The sequence below is a fragment of the Octopus sinensis genome, linkage group LG8 (assembly GCF_006345805.1).
Source record: "Octopus sinensis linkage group LG8, ASM634580v1, whole genome shotgun sequence".
Lineage (NCBI taxonomy): Eukaryota > Metazoa > Mollusca > Cephalopoda > Octopoda > Octopodidae > Octopus > Octopus sinensis.
In genome coordinates, this window is record NC_043004.1 from 77,640,470 (window position 1) to 77,664,062 (window position 23,593).

Sequence of the window (23,593 nt, forward strand, 5' to 3'; positions counted from 1 at the left end):
GCTTCTTTAATCAGTCTAGGCTGAATACTCACAATTACTGGTCTCTGCTGAAGGCACTGGTGGTGTCTAACTGGTTGATGCATTAAGTTGACCACTCTAGAACAGGAGCAGTCTCTCTGGCAGGCTTCCACGTAATTTCTGACCTCTAAATTTCCCTTACAAGACTTTGGCCAACCTGAGGTTATGGCAGGAGACACCCAAGGTACTGACACAGTGGGACTGAATTCAAAAGAACAGGTGTGTGAAGTGAACTATTTAACCACACAGCTATGCTCACACCTATTATTGGCAAAAGCGCCAAATATCGCAATTTACAGCTCAGAGAAAGGAATGACTGTCATTTGTGTATTGTTTTTCCCAGAAAGAAAGGGATGGCGATTGCCTAAGCAGATAGACATCTTAACAGCTGCAGATGCTATAATAATGCGAAGGGAGACAATTCACATTAGTCTGCTACAACCATGCTTCCCCCACAGCAGATGCGCACACCCCATCCTCATTCACTTTCTCTACAAGCCGTTTGTCAAGAATTTCTTGTGATTGCTTTCTTATTCTAATTGGCTCACTGTCATCCGTTCTCATTGTCACACAACACATCAAGTCCAGTACAGTATCTTTACACATCGTCTTATCCGTAGCTTTCCCCAAATAGCGACATGGAACTGGAAGCTGGTAAGATCCACTTATATATTTTTCAAGCACCATTCCTTATCTTCATGTTTCTTCTTCTGCTGTTTTATATTTTTCCTTCCTTTCATTTTTTTTTAAAGGAATAAATATTGGAAATAGTTTTTCGAATGTTTTTATCACATATCTTGCAAGTCAGTGTAGTAGTAGTCTTAACTGTTGCCATGGCAATCATAGATTTCAAGCGATCCAAATATTTCCGATACAAACAATTAATTATCTCGAGCCAAGCAGGGAGCCTCTACGTGGTTGCTCAATTTGCTAGAAATAACAATTAAATTTCCTCTGAAAACATCCCACTCTCTTAAAAACGGGAAGGACACTTAAAAAAATGTTGATTTAAATTCTCTTAAAATGTTATGGTTGAAATATATTTGATCATAGGTTTGCTTAATCAGATCAAGACTACGGTTTAATGACAGTAATTAATTGTATTTTCAGTCATTGACTGAAAACATTGATTTTCACTGACTGATTCTACCCAGGTAGCATCATAGCAGTTGCCTTTCTTCAGATTTGGCCTACGACAGTATTGAATAATTACTTCTACACATTTAGAAATACAAAAACTAGTAGCATTAATTAAGTGTTTCGTAATGCCACCAATTAATGTGTCAATTACTTTATAGATTGTTCGTTTTCTATATTGTCATGAAATAACAATAAGACTACCACTGTCTTTATTCCTCGATCTATGAAAAAGTTAAATTGTCAAGTATATATAGTTGTATAAATAGGGAAAACACGACACGGTTTTATCGCTATGAAATTTAAAGCCCCACCCCACAAAAAAAGAAAGAAAATAATAATAATAACAATTAAGGGTGGTCTCGGAAGGCTTGCAGCCTTCATGTTTAACCAGCCTTACTACTACTTGTCAACTAAATGACATCTCAGCATCAAAACATTTAGACTGCTGTAACAAACAGTGACATACAATATGTGTTCTACAAAATATTATTGTTGTGATAAAATGATATTAACTAAATGGACATTTATATTTGTAATTAATTGCTCGGCATTGTGGCGTTATTTTCCTTTGCAAAGACACCAATTGTTTTAGCTACAAAATGACATTTTAACATCTGGAATTTATTTCAAATAAAAATATTATTAATGCTCTATTTTTATAAAATTCATAATTTATCTGCCATAATTAGCGAAGAATTCAAGAATATTTCGATATGATACACAATTCTTGTTTGAAAATTTTATTTCAACGTATTGGTTTATTTATTCGTATGATTTGATAATCTTTAGAACTCGTTAAATATATATTTGATTGTAATATTTCAGAATCACCGTCGTTCTTGTCTTGGAAGTTTTTTTTTAATTTTTGTTTCTTGTTATCTGTTTTCATTTTAAATTTCTAAGAGTCAATTAACAACACTTAACGTTTGCATCATTATTTTCATCCAGATATCCATTTTGATATATTTCACTTGTATTTCCTAAAACAATTTTTTACGATTTCAACCTTGATATTTTGTTTGATGGGTTGCTACATTTAGGACTTTATTGTTACTATTTATTGGAAGCCAACACCCAGATAATTATTTAATTATTTTTTAAAACTTAAATGGTATTTAGATCTATCATTAATGTGCTTTTTAATACTAGTACTAACTCTATTTGATGCAACTTTATAACTGACAGAATCGTTTCAAGGCCCCATGAAAGCGCATGTATTTCTTTGTCAGAATAGTTTTGTTTTGAATAATAATAATAATAATATAATAATAATAATAATAATAATATTTTCGAAGGTAAAAAGTAAAATCGATGCAATCAAGTGCAGAGTTTGTCCCTCCCAGATTCTCGTCGCCTCTCCCATGCTTTGACGACCTAATCTTCATGAAACTCGATGCTTGGTTTTGGTCAATGTAAGATTCTATCCAGAGCCTCGTGACCAGGTTGCTTTGCCCAAACGGTTTGGTGGTCTTGGTTTGCGCAAGTGCTCCTCTCTATCTTTTCCCCGTATTCTTTCCTCCATCTATGCTTGCTCTCCTCTAGTAGGCAACATTCTCTCCTATCCAACACAGACTAGGGAGATGGATGAAGCTCTATTACAGTAGAGAGAGCTGGGGGGTTTTTTTTCAGTCCCTGTTACAGTTGAGGATAGACAGAAGCAGAGAGTATGGAACAATGTACACTTAAGTGTCACTTTCAATTCTCTCCTTGATCAACCTGATCAATTTTCAAAGTGTCACCTACTTTCTGCTAGTGCAAAATTCTCGGAAGACTGGATTGATGCCCTACCTGTGGCCAGTATTGGGGGTCTACTCACTGTAGATGAGCTCCACATCTCTATGGCAGTGGGAGCCGACGTCTGTAGGGGACTGAAATGTCGCTGCGGTAAGCCCCTCAACTTCACAGGTCTTCACGGTTATCTTGCCGCCTAAATGTTTGTCATTTCGCTCGTCTCACCGTGCTAAACTTACTCATTAAGCGTGCTTTGGCTCAGATTAATATCCCGTCAGTTCTGGAGCTGGCAGGATTATCCAGAAGTGATAGGAAAAGACCAGGTAGTCTGTCCCTGAGTAAGAGGTAGGTGTCTCATCTGGGACGTCACAGTCTTTGACTCGTTTGCTCCTTCCCACATCCTGGATGCTGTGGTAAATGGGAACGTCACTAATTCCGTAGCCGAACGGAACAAAATCCTGAAATATCGGGACTTGTCACTGAACTATCTCTTCCAAGCTGTGGTGTTTGAGACATTTGGAGCGGCTGGGCCGTTAAAGGCGAAGTTCATCGTTGACAGCTCGTCTGACCGAGGTGTCAGGAGATGGCCGTGAAGGTGCTTGGCTGTTCCAACGCCCAAGCTTCACCATCGCAATGCTGCAAGCGTTTTGCCATGCTTCAGCAGGTACCGTTGAACCTTTGTGATGTGCGACCAATTGAGGCACTTGGTATTGCATTGATGTTCCCCCCCCCCTTTGTTTTTTGTTTTTCTTGTGTAAAATATATTCCTTTCACTGAATTATTGCAAATTGTAACAAACAGAATTTATTTTGATAAGATAATTATTTCTTCGTATATACCTATTTTCTATCTTCAAACACTAAAATGCTAACACATTCTATCAAGAGCAAAATTTTACAGGAAAGTAATTATGTCGCGTGTATTTGCTGTTAATCGTTCTCTCGTGTATTAACATTCGATATGCTTTTGATAATTAATAGCCATGTTGCGCTCGTTAATTAAGAACGTAGTAAACCTTTCAAATTGACAATGTCAGTTCATTATTTTCCTTTCAATACTAAATAGTTTCATTTTGTAAACCTTTGAAGTAACTACTTTCACTTTCATGGTGCCGTGCATATGACTAACTGCTCAAACATGTTAGACTTCGTTAGAAATAAACAAATATTAATAGTTATGGTAGTTAAAAATAACATTCATTGAATAAATTAACGTTCAGTCGTGGCTGTGTGGTAAGAAGCTTGCTTCCCAACCACATATTCCAGGTTCAGTCCCACTGCGTGGAACCTTGGGCAAGTGTCTTCTACTATAGCTTCGGGCCGAGTAAAGACTTGTGAGTGGATTTGATAGGCGGAAACTGAAAGAAGCCCGTCGTATATGTGTGTGCGTGTGTGTGTTTATATGTGTGTATCTGTGTTTGTCCCCACCAACCATCGCTTGATAACCGATGCTGGTATGTTTATGTCCCCGTAACCTAGCGGTTCAGCAAAACAGATGCAATAAGTATTAGGCTCGCAAAGAATAAGTCCTGGGATCAATGTCTTCGACTAAAATCCTTTAAAGCAGTTCTCTTCCATGGCCGCAGTCAAATGACTGAAACAAGTAAAAGAATAAAAGAATTGTTCCTTTTAATTTGACTTCATTGCGCTCATAATTTAGTGAAGACGCCTGACTTAATGATCGTTGTGTTGAAGTCAAGATCTGCCAGTCATGGTTTTGATTCTCCACCCTCCGTGAACATAACGCGGTGTGATGTGTGTTTGAGCGAAATACCTCATGTCACGTTGTTCCAGGACAGTCTGTTGAAAATTAGTACCAGTGGCACTCAGCAACAGTCTGGTAAGAGAGAGACTTGTTCTTCGGCCTTAAACGCTTTAAAAATCTGGATAAGTTCAACATCATGAACTTGTAGGCTCGAGATATTTTATTTTCAATTATTTCCTTCGTTTATCAGACTAAAATTTGATCCTGGTAAATCTTACTCCAAATTTAGATTCAGATGAATATGGTCCTTAAGTTAAAGGCACCAGAATTTGGTATAGTATTATCCATATAAATTAAATGGGGTGATTATAATCAAAATAAGCAACAAGGATATCCAAGCTAGTGTAGTACAATCGTTTCATGCTACTTCATTTTATTAAACACTGTATTACATCAGTTTTAAAATGTCGAGCAATCTTCAGCCACATATAGAATTTTTTAATTAAATGGACAATGTACATTTTTATACTTATTTCATTTCCCAACATTACAAAGAGGGTAGATATATAGACAGAGAGGTTAATTCCATCATTAAGAACATGGTAGTAGTATGTCCTTCTCCATCTGTAGATTTATTATCACTCCATATATATATACTACATATGTGGGAAATTCTGTCTGTGGGTGTTTGAAGAAATTGATCCCAGGACTTATTCTTTGTGAGCCTAATACTTATCATCTTGTTTGTTGTTATCAACAAACAAAATGAGGACAAATATTCGTCAAATGTAAATAATGTTATTTCTTAGTAGTTGAACTGTTAGAGTTATTTTCGCAATTTATCCAGTACAACCCTTAAACAAGTAAAAAGTATTTTCCTAAACAATAGATCCACTTATTTCAGTTAGTGACTTTCTCACGAATACACCAACACTAGCGCTCCTGAGGGTAATATTCTCTGGGAACGCACAAAAGCCCTTTTCAGAGTTATTTACTTTGAATTGTTATTATCTCATATCTGATTAGCCTGTTATTACGTAACACACTTCACGATTTTAGTATACATACCTTATTAGTATTTCCTCCTATGTTCTATATACTCTGGGAACTGGTACTTAATTTATCGACCCCTAAACGATGAAAGGCAAAGTCGACCTCGGCGGAATTTGAACTCAGAACATAAAGACGGACGAAATACCTATTTCTTTACTACCCACAAGGGGCTAAACACAGAGAGGACAAACAAGGACAAAGAGATTAAGTCGATCATATCGACCCCAGTGCGTAACTGGTACTTATTTAATCGACCCCGAAAGGATGAAAGGCAAAGTCGATCTCGGTGGAATTTGAACTCAGAACGCAGCGGCAGACGAAATACCACAAAGCATTTCGCCCGGCGTGCTAACGTTTCTGCCAGCTCGCCGCCTTAGAGGAAATAAAAAAATTGCGCCGTGTCTTGTTAGAAGCTTCCTTTTCTCCAGCGCCTTCAGTTGGTCTCGCTGGAGATATGGCACTTGTTTCTTCATCTCTATTTCTACACTCATAACCGGTCCCAAAGTGCAATTCCAAGTCACCGAACATTTTGACTACCGGGATCACTCTTCTTAAATAGTACCCGAATTCTTTAGAGATTTCAAATCCATCTGTTACCATCTTGGGCTCTTCATTCATTTTCTTCATTGCGCTTCTGTATTCACGAATGAGTCCATTGCCTTCATAAGTAGATGGGACAACAGTAACATTTGTTTTTAGGTTCCCTCCTATTTCATTTTCTTTGTATAATTCTGTTGTGTTCTCAGCGTAATGTTCAGGAAATAATCTCCTATATGTTTGGTCAGCATACTTCCTTAAATGTTGTTTCGTTAAAAAATAGAAAAAGTCCAGAAATTGACTCACCTTTAAATTTCCTTGGGTTATGTAAATACCTCAAGAGAGTCGGGGTTTCGACATTTCTTCTCTTATTATATCTATGCATAAGTCTTTCACGAAGATTTAGAGCCAAAGGGTTGCCGACGATATTAAGTTTATTCAATAAAAATTCTGTAGAATATTCCGCTTTCAGTAAACCCGTATCATCAGCGCAAATAGCCTTCAAAATAATTTCTACTGAATGCAGAATTTCATATAGTAAATTGAGAGATTTCCATTCTTCCTCATCGACGGTATCTGTAGAAAGTTCTGCTCGTAGAGCATTTGGAATGCAGCTTTTCAATTTCAGAAATCTCTCAATCATATGGAATGTGCTATTCCACCGTGTTCTGCAATCCAGTATAAGTTTATATTCTCTGTTACCAAAGTTCGCTCGTACAAAACCTTGCAAAATTTCATTTTTTGTAGGAGATTTACGGAAAAGTTTTGAAATTTTTCTTACCTTATTTAAAACTTTGTTAAATTCAGGATTTAGCTGGGGAAAACAAGCATTTTCGTGAGCCAAATCTGTTTGACAAAGTATGTCTTGTTGGCTTATGTTAGCTTCATCATCACTATCGTCTGTTAGAGCGATCTCTTCACTTTTTTAATCAAAAAATTTAGTGTTACTTCCTTGAAATGAATCTGGAACTGGTTATTACATATGCTCAACGGGAAAGATCACCCGACTGAAGACTAACAACATCCCCATGACTTGCTATGAATAAACTCAGTTACCTGCAAATTCAAAGAGTCAGCCAGGGGTTAGCGAAGGAGATGACAAGGTGCTGATCTAAGGTTCAAGGGGAAAGAAGGTGAGAATTGATATGTAGCGATATGTTTCAGTGAAACAGACAGCACTCAACTAAAGGCGACCGACAACAGTTCAGTTAGTCCAGTTTCAATGATATTTCTTGAAAAGAAAAAATGGAGAAATGTTTTGCGAAAAAAAAAAAAAAGAAAAGAAACAGTGGATCTTTTCACTTTGACCGGCACATTAAAAAAATAGTTATTTATAACTAAACACTTTTAAACTTCGTATACTGGTAGAATGTGTTACATAAAATATCTTTTATTGAAAAGATCCGAAACAGCAAGCCTTAAAATCGGTTTTGGCAGGATTGTTAGTGCTCCAGGCAAACTATTTAGCGACACTTCGTCCCTCTTTGCGTCCTGAGTTCAAATTCTGCCGAAGTTGACTTTGCCTTTGTTCCTTTCGGGGTCGATAAAATAAGTACCAGTTGAGCATTGGGCTCGGTTTAATCACCTTGGCTCCTACCCCAAAATTACTAGCCTTGTACCAAATTTTGAAACCAATATTTTTCTTCACACTAAGACGGCGAGGTGGTGGAATCGTTAACACGCGGGGCAAAATGCTAAGCTGTATTTCGTCCGTGTTTACGAACTGAATTCAAATTCCACCGGGGTAGATTTTGCCTTTCATCCTTTCCGATTCGATAGAATAAGTACTAGTTGAAAACTGTGGACGATGTAATCATCCTCACCTCCCTGAAGTTGCAGGCCCTGTACCAAAATTTGAAACCGATATTTCCTCCACACCACGCTACACTACAGACAATACAGCAACCAATATGCTGTTTCTTTCTCTTTCTCTTCTTCCTTCACTGCATACCCGGCTCATATATAATTTAACCCTTCTCTCTTCCAAATTTCGTGCTGATTATCTCATCATTTTGATCGTTATCTTCTTGTTAACATCTGTTTCGTCTAGTAACCCTTTCTCTTTCCTTATTCCTAAAATGTCGATTGAATCCATTTATTCAACATTATCAGAAGATATTTTTCTGATAATGTTTCCTGCCCCAAAATCGTTCGACTTCTCTTCTTCACAGTAACTAATTTATTCAATTTTGTAAAGTTGTTATCTCCGTGAAACCAATAGTAACATTGGTGAATTAAATGTGTTAGTAGTGTGTGAGACAAAAGTTAAGCTCGGGGTATATGAATATATATATAGATACAATAATACGTGCTGGTTAGAGCTTTAAAAAATTACCTTGGTTCAGTCATGTGAAGACAAGTGAATGACACAGGTATGGAAAAAAAATTTAATTGGCAGTACACTAAAATATATGAAGCAAAGCTGAATATTTGGATCTTTTCGGTTTGAACGGCAGTTTTTTCTAGCGGTGTCATATGAAATTGTCACCCATAATTATGACCCTAGTATCGATCTATTGAATTTCAATCTGTTTTAGGGTTAGGGGTGGGGGGAAGGGTATCTTTTTTTTCTTCACAAATGTAAATAAACACAATCTGTTTCTTAAAGAAGGGACATATTCATACGGCACAGAATGTTTTTTACCTCAATAGACGTCATTGATTAGTTGAAATTGCAGAAATTGAAGAAAAACAACAAATATCTTACAAACGATAGAATTTTCTCAATAAAGCCAAGAGAAAAAGATGTTTTATAAACACATTCTACCACTATACGAAGTTTAAAATTTTTTAGTTACCTAGAAATTATGTTAAAACCTGCCGTTCAAACCGAAAAGATCCAAGTTATCATCAATGAAACATTTTGAAACCGTTAGCATGCAATTTACCGTCATGAAAAAGTGAAAGTATGTGTGGTGTGAACGATGAAAAGAGTACAACAGAAAAAGGGAGAATGGAGATGCAATTGTTACGCTTTTTACTGTAATCATGCTGTTTTATTTTACTTTTCTTTCAGCAGCAAGGAAATGTAAATATTTCTTCTTTAGGAAGTTATTACAATAACATGCCCTGAAATACCTAATCTCACTCGAACATGGTTGCTTTCACAAGAAACATTTATTATAATGATATTGTATGAATTAGATTTTTTTTCTTTTTGTCAAAAGTGAATCGAAAGTCAATTGTGTCATCAGAATTTGTGATAGTAAGTAATCGTGAGACCAGGCACATGCTACTTCTCCTTCAGTGAATTTACAGAATGCTGAATACCAATCTAAGTATTTCAGATTACTTCTTAGTCAATATCATTAGAATACGAATATCTCTATAGTTTCTTTTCATTTTTAATAATGAAATTGACCCAAATAATGAAGGTCTGAGGGAGGAAAGACAACATCATATTTAATTAATGAGTCTTTTGATGATCAGTTTTAGACTGATTATTCGAAAGTCCTAGCAGAACTTTGTATTCAAATACATAAGAAACGTTAGACCCAAAGGTAGCTTGTTATCTCAGTATATCTCCTGGTTATATTATTCTGTTCATTTCCTATCCATTGTAGCAGAAATAAAACTAAAGCATTTTGCGCATTGGAAGAGTTATTATCTGACAACAGATAATTTACTAATCTTTGCTTAAAATAATCCTGAACTAGTGGGTCTCATGAATATTTCATGGAATTAATGGCAAACCGATTTGTTATTTCTGCAAGTTTTATCCAAAAAACCTGAAATTGTAGCCTGTGTTGTGTCTATATGGAAAGATAGTGCTTGTCTGCTATTCATTGGAAAGTGAAACAAATTGGAATCTGATGATTACTTAATGCACTTTATATATACACTTTATATACTTTATGCACAATTTAATACACAGCACTCATAAAATTAATATTCACTCTTATTTTTCCATTTTCCCCCAATACAGGAAAAAAATATCCCATATGATGCAACCTTTAATGGAATTTGAAATTGCATATATCTGCCAAGTAAATAAACATGAATATTTCATGGAATTACACTTCTGTGCACATGCGTTAAGTGATAGGTGATATTAAAAACTTGGTTCAATTACAAAAGATACACTTTTAACTATCCGGTCATCACTGTCTCCACCACCACCACCACCACCACCTCCGTCTAAATTTATAACTAATATAACTATCTCGACATTCATCAGTGTGCATTAAAAGCACTAACAGACGGTTTTCTGCTAGTTCCTAACTGAAAAACGAGGGGGAATTCGTGGCAGTGTTCAGTGAACAAATTAAACACACTGCACAGCAGTGGCTAAAACACGAACCAATCAAGTTTATGTATAAATTTTCTTTTTATATGTTTGTTTCCTTTTACACAATATTAAAACAACAGCTAATAAAAATTTTCTGAAGCAGCACCCCCACTAATTTTATCTATGAGCTTACTGGCACCTGTGCTGGTGGCATGTGTAAAAAGATTCAAGCGAGGTTGTTTCCAGTACCGCCTGCTGGTGGCACGTAAAAAGCACCCACTACACTCTCGGAGTGGTTGGTGTTAGGAAGGGCATCCAGCTGTAAAAACTCTGCCAAATCAAGATTGAAGCCTGGTGCAGCCATCTGGTTCGCCAGCCCTTAGTCAAAATCGTCCAACCCATGCTAGCATGGAAAGCGGACGTTAAACGATGATGATGATGAGCTGCCACTGTCTGGAATTATAAATTACAGGCTCTAGAGTGATACCACATATTTTACTTGTCCACCTCACTTTCTAATATATATCTACCAGCTCAACAATGAACCACTAATAGCCATTTTTGATAGGTAACTCCAACAACACCTTTGTTTCAGCTGCTGTTCAAGCTGGGATTTTAGTAGTAAACTAACCTGAGTACTTATAGTACATACCTATTACATTGTCATTAGACAATGTTTTTTTAAAATGTGAGTGTATCATTAGCCACTACACAGATTTTTTTCTCTCCTTGTTTTTGTGCCCCTTTCTGTAGAAGAGCGTAGGCTCGAAATGTAATTAAAATCCTTTTAATATTTCTGATTACTTTAGGCAGGTAGTTGAACAGTTGAGGACCTCTTAATATCAGACTGGTCCAATAAAGTGATTTTACTCATGATTTCAAAGGTGGTATATTTGAAATCTGACAGTCTCTAATAGTTCGTGCATCAAAATTCTCTCTAATGCTGAAGTTTGAAACAGGATTTTCCATATGTATATGATAGTATATCTTTCTCTTCTGCATTCAAAAGAGTAGAGACATAACACTTTCAATTATTCCTAGTAGTTAAGGTATTTTACTAGTAAACATTCTTTGTAACCCTTCAATTTCTTCAATGAACTTGGATGAATTGGGAGACCAAAGCTATGAGTAATAATCTAACCTGCTCAGAACTCAAGTTTTCCATAGAGTTAGCCTAACTACTAGTTCTCTTGTTGCAAAGGTTTGCTAGATCCATACTATGAGATATCTGCATTTAGTGGTCAGTTTGGTGATGTGGCTAATTAAAAAGATGCATAATTTGAAATGATTACTCCTAAATCCCATGTCATTAACACTCTGAATCATTCTGGCATCAAATTTTGTGATTTGTGTGTATTCCCACTGTAAAGAAGGGCCTCAAATTTTTATGTATTAAATTTCATCTGGTTTTAACCCACCTGTTGATAAATGAGGTTTAGTTCATTTTGGAGTGTGATAATAACTTCTGGAGTTTAAATAGCCATGGATATTTTTGCTTCATCGTCATAACTTGTTATTTTGGATGAGTGCACTTGTGATAGGTTGATGATAAAATAACTATAGTCCTAGAACCATTCCTTGAGGCATACCACTTATTACAGGTGGATTTGTAGGGAGAAAACTATTTCCAGCAACAGATTTGCTCCTACTGTGTAGGAAGTCAAAGAGCCATTCTCTGAGTTTTCTTGAGATACCAAGATCCCTTAACTTTGACAGATGATTCCATGAACTTTCTTGTCGAACGCTTTAACAAAATCAAGGTATATACAATCAATGTCCTTTCCTCTCAAGAGATTATTAAAAATAGTGTTATGGTGTCATAATACTTGTGAAAGACAACTTCATCCAGTCCAAAAACCATGCTGTATATCATTTACGACGTTGTTTTCCACAAAGTATGTACAAATTCTATTTCAGACAATGTGTTTGATAATTTTAGATGTGTGAGATGTGAGAAAAACAGGTCTGTCATTTTTAGTTTCAGCCCCGTTACCTTAGCCTTTTGTATAAGTGTTACTATTGTGTCTTTCAATAGTTCTGGGAATTCAACCATCTAATCGTGGCCATTTGCCAGCCTCATCTGGCACCTGTGCAGGTGGCACGTAAAAAGTACCCACTACACTCACAGAGTGGTTGGCGTTAGGAAGGGCATCAAGCTGTAGAAACTCTGCCAGATCAGACTGGGCCTAGCGCAGCCTACTGGCTTCCCAGACCCCAGTTGAACCGTCCAACCCATGCTAGCATGGAAAACGGATGTTAAACGCTGATGATGATGATGATGATGATCTAGCAACTTTCGAAATAGAATCTTTAATGGTTTTACGAGGTTGTTTTTGCACATTTTATTTCTTTTATCAGATTCATCATGGCTAAAAAAAGGAATTTTCCTGTTTTGGGAGGGGCTGTTGCCTGGAGTTGGTATGGTTGCACTGTTAAATATGGTTATAGTTATATGGTTTGTGGCTGTTGATTTTACAAAAGATATCTGGGTGACTTCTGGGTTTCATGAAAGTCTGGACCAACTCTGCCACTGTAAAGAATGTTTCTACTGTGGATTTGGTGGTGATGTGAAGTCATGCTTTTACTCTTGCACCGAGTTCCTGGGAGATGAGTGAAGAGACAGTCACACATCCCACATGATCATTCGTGTTGGGAATAGCAACAGGTTGTAGGATCCCAGGTTATATGTGTAGAAGTAATTGTGATTTAGCATTTAGTAGTGGTAATGTTGTTGTAAGGTGTGTGGTTTAGTGTTGGCTAGTATTGCTTGTATGAATTATGCATTATGCACCCAGGTAAATGGGTAAAGCTACAGTCACTGCATATGCATAGCCTTTCACATTGAGAATAGCGACATATTTTAGGGTTTCGTGTGTTCATAATTTTACTTTATTTACAGTTAGCAGATTTATCAAGGAGCTGTCAAGTATGCATTCAGATTGAAGTGGACAGTGGGTGGGGTAAAAAAAGAGTGGTTCTTCGTTAATTGGAGTGTTATTGAGAATTTGAGTGGCCTGACTGTGGGAAAGAGCTGGAGACTGTTGTTTAATAGGTCATCAACTGTTCTAGTATTGAAGAGTGATTACCAATGCCGATTGTTTTTGGTGCTATTGCTTAGTTGTGGTAAGGGTAGTAGTAGCAGAACATGATGACAAAGGTAATGATAGGTCACTTGTGGTATTTCGATGTACAGGTCGACTTTGCCTTTCATCCTTTCGGGGTCGATAAATTAAGCCCCAGTTACACACTGGGGTCGATATAATTAACGTTTGCCTGTCCTTGTTTGTCCCCTCTGTGTTTAGCCCCTTGTGGGTAGTAAAGAAATAAGTATTTCGATGAAATGAGAAAGTGGATAGCTGAACTGTGAAGGGCTCTTCATTGTGGAGTGTAATAGTTCATCAGTTGTGCTAGTATATATATATATATATATATATACACACACACACACACACACACACATAAACAACAACCACAGCCACTTTTCTCAATACTAGCATAAATACAGAGAGGACAAACAAGGACAGACAAATGGATTAAGTCGATTACATCGCCCCCAGTGCATAACTGGTACTTATTTAACCGACCCCGAAAGGATGAAAGTCAAAGTCGACCTCGGCGGAATTTGAACTCAGAACGTAATGGCAGACGAAATACAGCTACGCATTTCGCCCGGCATGCTAACGTTTCTGCCAGCTCATGGCCTTGAATACTTGTGGTATTTCGATGAAATACCACAAGTGACCTGTCATTACCTTTGTCATCATGTTCTGCTACTACTACCCTTACCACAACTTAACAATAGCACCAAAAACGATCGTCATTGGCAGTCACTCTTCAATACTAGAACAATAGATGACCTATTAAACAATATATAATTGAAGCTGTATATATTGTTAGATTTCTGGTTTCATAAATGGTAGTTTTAGAATTGATTCCTACCAACACAAGCAGATCAGCATTAAGCTTGTCAAACTTTACTTACTCTGTATTCAATTCTAAAGTTTTATTTATCTAAGGGGGACTTTCAGAACAGCTGTCACACATAAATTGGAATTTATCTGTTTCTTTTGGGATTTAGGGATTTTTCCAATTTAATAGTATCCTTTATTTCAAAATACTATGGATGGGTGTGGGAGGGGTAGTAGATATTAAAAATTTTTTATCAAATTCCATGTTTTTCAAATGCCTCGTCCCCAACTCATGCCTTTGAAACAGTAGTTACCACTAAAATATATGGCAGTTGACTTCATCTTCATTTCTGATCGCATGTAAATCACAAGCTTATCATGAGTGCAGACCCCATTTCAGCCAATCAGAGCTCATTGTTCACATGATAAATTTTAGAATGTTCTTTCAGTAATGGCCTTATAAACAGCTGCTTTTACTGCAAAGAGGCAGAGGAAATTGGGGCCCCATTCATTACGAGGCCCCGTGAATTCCTCTCTCATAGCTTCATACTCAAACCAGCACAGTTCTCCTAATAGCTCTTTTCACAGCTCTATACCCAACTCATAGATGGATAAATTTTTCAAGCATTTTACCTGTTAAATGGCTCAATAATGAATAAATATATAAATAAATGAGAAATTCTAGTAATGGTAAGTCATGTATGCATGGATACACACACACACACACATAAATAAATATGCATATGAATACACTGTGTTTGTATGCATTCATACATTTGGTTAGCAGTTCTGATGCTGCATTCTCACCCGATGATTACCCTAGGGATAATCTAACAATATGAAACTTGAAGTAGCAAAATGCTAAGCTAATCAATATGGTAAATGTTTGATCTATCCAGATATTCAGTTGTTTTTTTTTTTGCTTTGTTTTAACTAGATTGTTATTGATTCTGTTCATTTTGTTTCTTCTTTTTTTTTAGTTGAAAATCTGGAAGATTACTGTGCAGCATTTGTTTCTTGTGTGGTGCTGCAAGCTGTTCAGCGCTATGTTCTGGTGGAAATCAAACAAAGGTTGACCAGTATTTCAAATGACACAGGTTAGTAATGGTATCTTGTATCAAGTATCAGCAAATTCTTTTAGTAATGCCCCACTGTAATTTTTTTTAAACAATGCCCATGGCTCACTTATATATAAAATTTTGCCCTTGGAACCTATAAATTCCAAATATTCACTTTGCAGTAAAATGTTAGTGTTTATATTTATTTATATAGTTTAACATTTGTTAATAGTTCTGAGAGAAAAAAAAGCTTCTTTTGTTTTTTAATGAACAAGCAAAGTCAGATCATAACATTCATTTGCAGACTTAAGTTCTTCTATAATATTCATGGGATATAGTTGCATAACTGAGGTGTTAAAATTTTGTGTATAAATACCTATTTCTTTACTACCCCCAAGTGGCTAAACACTGAGAGGACAAACAAGGACAGACAAACAGATTAAGTCGATTATATTGACCCCAGTGTGTAACTGGTACTTATTTAATCGACCCTGAAAAGATGAAAGGCAAAGTCGATCTCAGTGGAATTTGAACTCAGAACGTAGTGGCAGACGAAATACTGCTAAGCATTTCGCCTGGCGTGCTAATGTTTCTGCCAGCTCGCTGCCAAAAGGACAGAAAATATACTTTAGCTTTAAAGCTAAAAGTTATCAAAGTTGCTAAGACAAATGTCTGTGTTGTATTCCAGGGAACTTAGTGAAAGACTGGATATCAATCAAATTTCAGACAATACCAAAAAGAAAATGTGTTTATGGAGATAAACCAATTCATCTAAATAGAAATTAAGTTACTCATACAACTCTCCAAATCCATGCAGAAAAGAAAGCAAAGAAGAATGGAATTCCAAATTTTAAAGCAAGTACTGATGCACTCAGTTCATGAGCCGATATGAATTTGGTAGAGAGCTAAGATTGCGCAAAAGTTGCCTGAAGATCTTGGTGATAATTTATCACTGTTTCACCAGTTTATAATCAGAAATTGGAAATAGGAAGGCTACAAGTTATCATGTATTGGGAACATGGACAAAGTGCCTATTACCTTTGGCATGTCAAAAAACTGAATTGTAAACCAAAATAGAAGGAAAACAGTATTGATGAAGACCACTGGCCATGAGGAAAGTAGGATTACTTGTATGGCTGATCACACTAAGTTAAAACCAATAATTGTTTTTTACAGAAAAACTTTGCCAAAGGAGAATTTTCCAGGACTTATTACCCGTGTGTTAGATGGATGAGGGTGAATGTAGAAAATGTATTAGGGAAGTTTGAAATTTATGATCTGGTGAACCACAAAAAAAATGGCTTGCTGATCTGAGATCAGTTTTGAGCACATCAAATATTGACAGCCTCTGATCACTATATACTGAAATGGCTTCTTTTCCTAATGGACTTATAAATGTTTTGCAGCCATTAGATGTTATCAGTAAACCATTTAAGGATAATATGAAAATAAAGTGGAATAACTTGATGCACAATGAACAAAAAAACATACATAAAAAAGGCAACATGCAGGCTTCATTACTGCCTCTGATCTGTGAATGGATTGTTCACAGTTCAGAGAGAAAAAAGACGTTTTTGGTATAGATTCTTGTTTGCATGGGCAGTGGTGGGGGTGTTTCTACATCTTTTATTCATTTTGGTTTTTAAAGCCTGAAGCTGTGTTGAATTAGAAATAAAAGTACAGCACTGAAATATTGGACCTGTGGTGAATGTGATTTTAACCAATCATGGATATGGAAATAATATGGCTGGAGAGTTGTGATATGAAATGCACCAGACAGTTAATATTAAATATGCCAAAAAGGTGGTGAGCTGGCAGGATTGTTACCCCCACCAGTTAAAATGCTTTGAGGTATTTCTCCTGACTTTACGTTCCGAGTTCAAATTCCGCCGAGGTCAACTTTGCCTTTCATCCTTTTGGGGTCGATAAATTAAGTACCAGTTGAATACTAGGGTCAATGTAATCAACTTATCTTTTCCCCTGAAATTGCTGACTTTGTACCAAACTTTGAAATCAATACAAAATATGTCAGTAGCCAAGAAGCTATCAGCTATGTGCATATTGTTACAATAAATATACAATATTTATGAGACAAATTGATTTCACTGAAGTAGTCTGTTGAGTGTGATGGATATGATTTATTTATGGTTGTTGTTACATAGTAGGATATGTTTAGATGTTACATCATCATCATCATCATCATCGTTTAACGTCCGCTTTCCATGCTAGCATGGGTTGGACGGTTCAACTGGGGTCTGGGAAGCCCGAAGGCTGCACCAGGCCAGTCAGATGTGGCAGTGTTTCTACAGCTGGATGCCCTTCCTAACGCCAACCACTCCGAGAGTGTAGTGGGTGATTTTATGTGCCACCGACACAGGTGCCAGACGAGGCTGGCAGACGGCCACGCTCGGATGGTGTTTTTTATGTGCCACCGACACAGGTGCCAGACGAGGCTGGCAGACGGCCACGCTCGGATGGTGTTTTTTATGTGCCACCGACACAGGTGCCAGACGAGGCTGGCAGACGGCCACGCTCGGATGGTGTTTTTTATGTGCCACCGACACAGGTGCCAGACGAGCTGGCAGACGGCCACGCTCGGATGGTGTTTTCTTATGTGTCACCGACACAGGTGCTAGACGAGGCTGGCGGACGGCCACGCTCGGATGGTGTTTGTTACGTGCCCTCAGCACGGAGGCCAGTCATTGCGGTACTGGCTACGGTCACGTTCGGATGGTTTTCTTATGTGCCACCGGCACTGGTACCACAAGGATACAAATTCCATTGATGTTCATCTATTTTGATTTGGTTCGATTTGATTTGATACGATTCGATTCTATTCTCACTTGCCTCAACAGGTCTTCATAACTTTTAGTGATTTTCTAAAAACATTCAGTTAGGTCATTTAAGCTTCTACTACTGATATAGTATTTTGGATTCTGGCATGAATTTCATCCTCTCAAAATTAGTATCTATGGAGTGGTTGGCGTTAGAAAGGGCACCCAGCTGTAGAAACACTGCCAGATCAGATTGGAGCCTGGTGCAGCCTCCATGGCTTCCCAGAACCCGGTCGAACCATCCAACCCATGCTAGCATGGAAAACGGATGTTAAATGATGATGATGATGATGTATTAATCAACCCTATATATTTAACCTAAAAATTTCAACCTTTACACAAATCTATATGGTAATCACACTTTGAATATGACAGATAAAACATCATTATAATACTGTGCATATATAAAGATTGTTTTCTAACTTTATCTAGTGGGTGTTCATTTAGCAGTACAGTACTTATATATAGATATACTAGCACTATGACCTGGCGTTGCTGGGTCATAGTGCTAGTGCATGCATATACAGCTGCATGCATGCGCACATACACACGAGTACTGTCCAAATCTCCGACCAATCACATACAGCTAGCTGGCATTCAATTGGCGTTTCAAGTTTCGGGCATTTTGATTGGGTTTTGGATAGAAAATTCACAAAAAAGTCACTTCTATTGATTTGTTAATGGCTTTGCGGGGTGACTGGGGAAATGTAAAGATGTGCACGACCACCCTTGGACGGTTTTGAATGACCATAGAAAGAGCGAATCCTCTAACTGAAAAATTGTGGATTTGTATAAAGGATACACACACACACAGACAGACATTTTGCCGTTTATATATATAGATATATATGCATGTGACAGATGCAGCAAAACTGCATGTCAAATACATGGCTTGATAGCAATAATAATGATCTAATCATCTGTGATAATCAATCATATAGCACTTTTGATTTTTGATGTGGAACAGAACAATATGACAATAAAAATCTGACTGTCCTTCCACCAATGACTGACTCTTATGGCATACTCTCATTTATCTTTTCAGGATTATTTGTTGCTCTGCTTTAAATAATTTTATGGTGCACTAATTACTTTTCTTGTACATTTTTACTTCCAGTGACTGATAAATCTAAACTAGATTTTGAAGATTTATTCCAGCCTTTACCAGAATCAGAATGGATTCCCAATGATCAAAGCAACCATTGGGTAATATTCTCTTTTCACCCTTTTACGCTAAAAGAATCAGTTCTTATTTTTTTAAACTATTCTGATGCTAACTTTCAATATTGTTTATTAAGCTTTAAAAAAAAACACTCATAAAAAATTCCTTTTATTGTGGCAGAACATCTAAACAGTTAGAAATAGTGTAAGAACCAAACTATGGAGACTGAATAGTTTTTCTGTTATTGTTGAGACTCATGTCAGTCCTGATCCAGCAAATGCCTCGTCAAATGTCTCCAGTTATAATTACCATATCGTTTGTTTTTCATACACACGGATTTTAGTTCTATATTGTGTTCTTCCTTTTTTCATATAATTTGAAGGTGACTCAACTGCTATTTCTACCAACTGAATGACCACATAGAGAGACCCCGCTGGTGTGTAACACTTGTTCCAATAGATTAAGTTGTTAAGACTAACTGAAGCTGTTTTAGTTCTTATAAAACTACCAGTTGAAGAGTTGTAGTATGCCTAGCTAGAAGAAAAGTAGCTCTTGTTTGCTCAAACCAATGTAAATAGACAACATTGAAATTTAGTTTACTGCTGAAAGTGTTGGAGATTCTGTGTATTATTGTTAGCTGCATTGCTCAGCCCAAATACTTCTATGGATCAAGAGAAAGCATTAAGAAAATTAATGTTTCTTTCCTAAGAAGATTTTTATATTGTCAGAAGGCTCACCAGAAGCCTTCTTGACGTGATAGCTCCTTCTCAATCAGAAAAGTTCATTGACATTCTTAACTCAAACTTGTATTTCATTATTTATTGAAGTTTATGGTAAAGAGATTTTTTGTTTTATTTAAATGCATATTTTAAAACCTTTGTCTAAAGGAATGAATGAAGTTAATTTTGCAAGCAAAATTTTGTGTGCAAAAAGCAGACTACATGAAGCAAGTGCACAGAGAAAAATGTTACATGGCAGTACTCAGTGAATGTTGAAGGACTGTGCAGGTTTGGGAGAAATGAGATGAGTACAAATGTGCCACATTAACTTGCATGTAGCGCTGAGCACAAGTGAGCTGGACATCAGATGATGTTTGAGGAGAAAAGAGTGATAAGAATACGTGGTGTGAACTGCAGATAAGAAGTTCTTTTCTACTTGAAATCGCCCTAAGCAGAGCCCATAGGCTTTGCTTATGGGAAGAAAGGTTAAGAGAAAAGAAAGGGAGTCGTATCAATGCTACAAAAGGTAAATAAAAGATGGTATTAAAATAATTTATAAAAAATTAAAATGACATACAATAGATGATATAAAAGAACTGATTGCAGTAAAATACAGTAAATAAAATGACAAGAAAGAAATAATATAATTAAATAAAATAGTTATAAAAGTAGATGTAGTAATGTCTATGTGGTTATGAAGTTTGCTCTTGAACCACATGGTTAGTAGTTCATTTCCACTGCATGGATGTTATTGGCTGATGTCCTCTACTAAAGTAAAAATGAAAAAGCAAACATTTGGCATCACTTGAAAAAGACATTTATTTTAGATAGAGAATATAAACATAGAGTCTCTTACAGCTGTTTCTAGACTAGGCAAGCATGTGGATCATAGTATCAAGTAAGGATTCTACAAGCTGAGAATTCCGTCATCAGAGAGGGATAAGCCAGAGAGATGTAATAATGAGGGTATATTCCCAGTCAAGGATACCAGTAAATTCCAGTTTGTCAAAAATGGGGGAAGGATCAAAGTAAGATAGGTATGTTACATACTTCCATGATCGAATAAATAATACAGTTATAGGTAATGTCCATTCGGAGTTTCAAATGATAATCCATGACAAGGAATGGTGGAAGTTACCAGTTCCAATTTTGAATATACTATGTATATATGTATGGTGAAGACCTTTAGCTTAGTGGTTAAGGTATTCGGCTTATGATGGTAAGGCTGTGAGTTCAATTCCCAGTGATACATTGTGTCCTTGAACAAGACACTTTATTTCACATTGCTTCAATCCACTCAGCTGTCAAAAATAAACAGTACCTGTATTTCAAAGGACCGGCCTTGTCACATTCTGTGTCATATTAATTTCTCCCTGAGAACTACATTAAAGGTAGACATGTCTGTGGAGTACTCAGCCACTTGCATGTTAATTTCACGAGCAGGCTGTTCCATTGATCAGATAAACTGGAATTGACAGAGTACCATATGTATGTGTGTTTGAGTGAGTTCCTTTTTTTCCCCTTGTTTTCACATATAAACAAAAGCCTTACCATTCATACAGATGTTGGCATTTGCTTGCTGTACAATATGAAAGCATATCCACACTTCTTGCTACATTTTGACATGTTGCACACAAATACACAAAACCTTCACTGTTCTTACAAATGGTGTTGTTTGTTTGCAGTCCTCCACAAAAATATGTCTAAGCTGTTCATTTTTCAACAGACTGGGTACCTTACTTAGGAACATGCAATTTAGTTTTCATACCATACTTCTAGCATATTGTTTAGCATATAACAGCTTTAAAAAAATCATTATGTGTCTTTACACAATTATTGAAAGAAATAATATTATTATAGGATGAAATATGTATTAGAATTGTAAAACTAACTTCTCATGTTATGATGCTTCATATTTTCATATTTTTCAGAGCGAGACCTCAATTAAAACAATGCATGCATGTCTGGATATCCAGCTGATTATTGAATCTTGCCAGAGAGCTCTAGTTAGTATTCATAAGTCATTGCTAAGTGGCAACAGAGAGGATATGCTGCAGAATAATTCCCAGGCGTTTTCTGTAGCCTTAAAATCTAAACCTCAAGTATTCCAACATGATGATGGATTTGTACAGTTCTGGGATAAGTTAAATGAGCTTACCCCTGATTATTTAAGAACTTTATCATTAAATAATCAATCGTTGATGCCAACAGCAGATGGAAAACGGCGGAAAATGAGTTCCTCCCGAAGAGTGAATGCTAGAGAATATATTGGCAGTTTGTTTATTTCATGTTTGCGCAGAAGGCCAAGGATGGAATCCCGTAAAGACGTGAAATCTTTTTAAAATATCCTGTACCATTACTGTTATAATCTCTTTGAAATGATATTCATTAATATCAAATTAGCTCCTAAAACATTTTCATAACAATTATCAATGTTGGTTGTTCTCATTTTGTGCCAAATTCTAGCAAATAGTGTGACTAACAAATTGGGTGTAAACATGTCTTGTAGTCGGGTTGAAAGAATGAACAAATCATTGTGAATAATTATCTCCTGTAAGTTCATTTAAAAAAATATTGTTGGTTAATTAAGTAAAACTGTTTTAAAAGAAAGATACTCTTATATATATATATATATATGTGAAATTGTTTCAATATTGTTTTAAATATTGGTCTGCAAATTTGAAATATTATGGTTTAATACTTCTTTCTTTTAAATTACCAGTGAGCTGTTTTTTTATTTTATTTTATTTTATTTTATTTTTTTTTTACATGGAGATTAATTATTACTGTTAATTATAAAAATAGCACAGTGATGATGGCTGGTATAATCACATGAGATACTTTGCTATAACTATTTCTGTACTTCACTGTGCTAGGCTGAAATTCTGCCAAAGTCCACTTTTGCCATTTATCAATTCAAGGTTAATATAAAACCAAATTATGACTCTCGTAGACTACTGGTTTGAGGAGTAGGGGAAGGTTTGTGACCCTAAAGATTTTATTTGTGTAGTATATATTAAGTAAATCAGCCTAGTAGAATCCATTTTGTCTAATGTATCCCTATGCTGAAATTTGAACTCAACAGTGGAAGCATGTCGATTATACAGTGCTCTCCTTGATTTTAGTAGTGTATTGGACCAATTCTTTAATATATCAACTCTCAACCTTTGAACTTTGGGCTAACACTTCATTGACTCACCTAACTGCAGCTCTACTCAAACTAAATACTAGTCATATACTACTGTTGATTCAGTAAGCTAAATACATACTGTTCTTCCATTTAAAAGAAATTAACCCTTTAGCGTTCAAATTAATATGTCAGAAGTAATCCTTATTCATTTACATTAAAAAAAATTAATCTGGTATTGTCTTGTAGCTTCAAGATTTGAAACATGTAATTGTTTATTTTTAGAATGACATTGCAGGGTGGGTGTGAGATACTGGTTCTGGCCAGTTTGAGCATAAAATGAGTAGAATATTTGGGCCGGATATAGCCGGTTT

The 23,593-nt window shown here is 36.3% G+C and overlaps 1 protein-coding gene across 2 annotated transcripts; it reads left to right on the forward strand.

The window, feature by feature from the left end:
* The first annotated feature begins 443 nt into the window (after nt 1-443).
* On the forward strand, nt 444-23,358 carry LOC115215155. Of its 2 annotated transcripts, none has more exons than XM_029784327.2 (4): nt 444-672; nt 15,300-15,416; nt 19,329-19,417; nt 22,024-23,358. In XM_029784327.2, exons 1-4 carry the CDS (start codon nt 657-659, stop codon nt 22,432-22,434), a joined length of 633 nt encoding a protein of 210 aa, XP_029640187.1. In that variant the 5' UTR covers nt 444-656; the 3' UTR covers nt 22,435-23,358. The 2 variants fall into 2 exon arrangements, with proteins under 2 accessions (XP_029640187.1, XP_036361388.1); XM_036505495.1 differs by lacking the exon at nt 444-672 and adding an exon at nt 3,424-3,596.
* The last annotated feature ends 235 nt before the right edge of the window (nt 23,359-23,593 follow it).

Bases quoted from the DNA above. Each gene is read 5' to 3' on its own strand.
- LOC115215155 (XM_036505495.1), top strand. From the start codon at position 3,473: ATGGCCGTGAAGGTGCTTGGCTGTTCCAACGCCCAAGCTTCACCATCG. The intron at 15,417-19,328 runs GTTAGTAATGGT...TTTTACTTCCAG, and splicing joins CAGTATTTCAAATGACACAG to TGACTGATAAATCTAAACTA. The intron at 19,418-22,023 runs GTAATATTCTCT...CATATTTTTCAG, and splicing joins ATGATCAAAGCAACCATTGG to AGCGAGACCTCAATTAAAAC.